Raw genomic sequence first — 3859 nt, 5'->3', positions numbered from 1 at the left:
GCAGGAATGGAAATTCAGACAGGTGTGTTGCATTTAGGATGTTTTTTTTTTCTTCCAGCTTTTTATTGCATTGTTGGAATCTGTGGTAATAAAATCAATTTCAGTCTTTCTTTGTAGAAGAGTATAAAGTCAGCCATTCTGCGTTGGAAGAAAATAGATGCTATTACAAGAGAAGCTGCTTGTAGAAAACTTGGATTTAAAACTTTGACTCTTAAATGCTTCCTCTTATGGCAGTCAGTTACTCTTTCTCTGTATGTCTGGCTAGTGCAGTGGTCAGTGGTTTGTTTTTCCATACCCTGTATTGCAGTAAGCTTGTCCTGCAGACTGTGGCTTCAAATTGGGCAGGTTGTCTCTCAGAGCTCATTTGCCTGAGATCACTGCTGCAACTGGCAGGAATGTTTCGTCTCCAGAGTATAAGGTTGGAAAGCAGTGCTGCTCTGTAGGCCGCCTGGGAACTGCTTCTTCCTGGGCAATCAAGGTGCATGTCCGAGTAATGGAACTTTACAAATAACTAAACCCTCTGCTCCCATTGAATTTAAAATTCACAATTTGCAATTGATCTTTGATGTGTCCTAAAGTTTTAATTTGTAGATTCGGACATCTGAAAGATTTTGTAGACCCTGGACTTACAAGTGTAACTTTGTTCCTCATAATTTTAAAACAGCAAATGCGGCAGAAAAGTAAGCAGCAAGCCAAAATAGAAGCCACGCAGAAGCTGGAACAAGTGAAAAATGAGCAGCAGCAACAGCAGCAGCAACAGCAGCAGCAGCAGTTTGGTTCACAACAGCTTCTGAACCAGTCTGGCTCAGACACACCTAGCAGTGGGATCCAGAGCCCCTTAACACCACAGACTGGCAATGGAAGTATGTCTCCTGCACAACAGACATTCCATAAGGATCTATTTCCAAAGCAGCAACTACCTGTGACACCTACGTCAGCATCCTCAGATGATGTGTTCCTAAAACCACAAGCCCCACCCCCTACTCCAACCCGAATCCCAGTACACGATTCACTGTCTCAGTCTCAGACTCCTCAGACATCAACACAGCAGTTGTTTTCTCCAGGTTCCACAAACACAAGACCTCCTTCTCCAATGGATCCATATGCTAAAATGGTGGGAACACCTAGACCAGCACCCATTAACCAAAACTTTATTAGAAGGAATACCATTGCACCGTTAGATACCTGTGCAGCGCAGTCATCCATCTCTAGGCCCATTCAGGTAACGGAACCATCAGGAAGCAGGCCTTCACCAGTCAGGGATTCGTGTTCTTCATCTCCAGGTAGCAGTGATCCTTATGCAAAACCACCAGACACACCCAGGCCTGTCATGGCATCAGATCAGTTCTCCAAACCACTGGGGGTCCCAAGGTCACCCGTGGTTATGGAGCAGTCGGGAAAGGTTCCTTTAACAGCTGGAAGCAGTGATCCATTCACTAAGCCGGCTCCTAGAACCGATACGTTTCAGAGACAGAGAGTAACTTCTGCTGATGCCTACGCACGGCCACCGTTGACTCCTACTCCTGTTGATGGTAGCCCTGGACCTTTTAAAACTCCTATGCGCCCACCTCAGTCCCCACAAGATCCTTATGCATCCATGCCAGCTACGCCAAGGCGCGTTGCTGTCGATCCGTATGAAAGGCCCGCTTTGACGCCAAGGCCAGTGGATAACTTTTCCCACAGTCAGCCTGGTGATGCCTACAGCCAGCCTCCCCTTACTCCCCATCCACCCCGGATAGTGCGACAACAGAGTGATTCTTTCCCTCAGTCTGGACCCATTTCAAGGCCAGCTTCTCAGGACCCTTACTCTCAGCCTCCGGGTACTCCTCGGCCAGTTGCTGATCCTTATGCCCAACCTCCAGGAACTCCTCGGCCCACCACAGTTGATCCGTATATGCAGCAACCGCCAACACCAAGACCTGCTCAGCCAGCGGATTTATTTGCTCAGTCCCCAGCAAATCAGAGGCATTCTGATCCATATGCCCAGCCTCCTGGAACACCAAGGCCAGTTCTCAATGATCCATATTCTCAGCAACCAGCAACTCCAAGGCCAGGGATTCCAGAGGGTTTTAATAGACCTGCAATGACAAGACCAGGACTAATACCAAATAGAGATCCTTTTCTGCAGACACCACAGAACAGGTTGCAGGGCACTTTTGTCAGGCCGTCAGATCCATGTCCTCAAACTCCCAGACCTGCAGGACCTGCAATAACAGATTCGTTTAGCCATGGCCCAGCTGCTCCAGTGCGTGATCCATATGATCAACCACCAATGACTCCAAGACCTCAGCCAGAATCTTTTGGAACTGGTCAGTTGGCCCATGATGCTGCTGAACAGCCACGGCCTGGATCTGAGGGCAACTTCAATACATCTGGGAATTCTCCAATGAGTTCCCAAGGACAACAATTCCCAAAAGTTTCACAAGTTCCTGGCCCAGCACCCACTACAGGAGTAACAGATACACAGAATACCATGAATATGTCTCAAGCAGATACTGAAAAATTAAGACAGGTGAGAATAATGTTCAATACTGGTGGTATTAAAATTTTGTAAGTAGAATTTCCCAATTCTTGTTAATATTTGAAGTTTCTAACCATTAAACATAGCTGTGTAACACAGAATTATTCTATCTTCATTCACTTGCTATGTTAATTTGATCCTCCTGGAAAGAACCACGATATACATGGAATATACATGTAGAACCACAATATAGAGAGCCAGAACTACAATATACATGTATAGAGAGAGCAAGCCACAATGTATATAGAAGCATCAGTAATTTTTAAGGAGCAAAGGCAATCTTTGAAGCCACTGCAGATGTAGATGATTGGTCTGTAATAGCTCTCATCTACAGTTGTGAGGGGGGAAAAAAAAACACCTTGAAAGGACAGTCAAGTCTGTCTGTGCATGAGATGTAGATTGTCAGTGACTTGTTCTCTGACTGAAAAGGGGAGTATAGGTGAGGAGCTCAGACTAGATATCAGACTTTCCAGTTGGCTGACATGTTGAGGTGACTCCTGCCATTGGTCACTGCTCTTCTTGAGGCCCATTGACTCCAGGGCTTGGTCAATGCATGTTTGGCAAGCAGCTCTTGCTGAGACATAGAATTGCATCCAACTTGAGGAAAGCTGTTCAGTCTTTTGTCTGGAAGGAGTGACAGGAAGTGAATTTAGCAGAAAAATTGGTAGTATTTGTCATACAGAGCCTGAATAAATTCTGCAACTTTGATGTCAACCTGTGGCTGAGTTTTCTTCAGTGGACCTCCGGTCATCTTTCTCCCTCAGCGCACACTTTTTCACGTGGTAAAAGGGCCTGCATTATTGAAGTAGAAAAAGGAAGAGGGAGTTGCTTGTATGTTAATTGGTAAAATGAGTTCACACTGTACGCTTGAAGAGGAGGTCTGGAGACACAAAGTTGCATTGCCAGCATCTTGAGCCATTTGATCTGTCCTCTCATTTCCGAGGTGACTGTGGTAGTTTATAATACTTTTCTGTAGTGATTGAAGAATTTCTTTCCTCAAAAAGGCTTAATGTAGTGGAGTGTAACACTTCAAAATATGTCAGTTGCAGTGTCAAGCTCAATGTTTTTTTTATTTTTAAACAGCGACAGAAATTACGTGAAATTATTCTACAGCAACAGCAGCAGAAGAAGAATGCGGTTCGTCAGGAAAAAGCCTTGCAGGATGCGGCAGCTTCTACACATGCCACTCCTCTCCAGCACTGGCAGCAAGACAACTTAAATCAAATTTTTAACCGCCCTCCTCCTCCATATCCTGGGAATATTAGGTCCTCTGTTGTCCCTTCTGGTGGGCCAAGGTTCACCGTATACCCAAAAGACCAACGTGGACCGTTTCCTGCT

General features: G+C 45.5%; 1 protein-coding gene across 1 annotated transcript in view; it reads left to right on the top strand.

Annotated features, from left to right (window-relative positions):
• The window catches only part of KMT2C (lysine (K)-specific methyltransferase 2C), a gene marked incomplete at its 5' end in the record, with an annotated part of 63157 nt that overhangs the window by 30856 nt on the left and 28442 nt on the right, over positions 1-3859 (top strand). The window contains 3 exons of the mRNA XM_010131968.1: positions 1-22; positions 665-2512; positions 3605-3854. The exon at positions 1-22 is cut by the window's left edge and continues 5 nt beyond it. Coding sequence (XP_010130270.1) covers positions 1-22; positions 665-2512; positions 3605-3854 — 2120 coding nt within the window. The remainder of the gene's footprint in view (positions 23-664; positions 2513-3604; positions 3855-3859) is intronic.

This window comes from Buceros rhinoceros, unplaced genomic scaffold (assembly GCF_000710305.1).
Source record: "Buceros rhinoceros silvestris isolate BGI_N320 unplaced genomic scaffold, ASM71030v1 scaffold9142, whole genome shotgun sequence".
NCBI lineage: Eukaryota > Metazoa > Chordata > Aves > Bucerotiformes > Bucerotidae > Buceros > Buceros rhinoceros.
Note: the sequence above shows the minus strand (reverse complement) of the source record. Positions and strands in the feature narration are given on the sequence as shown.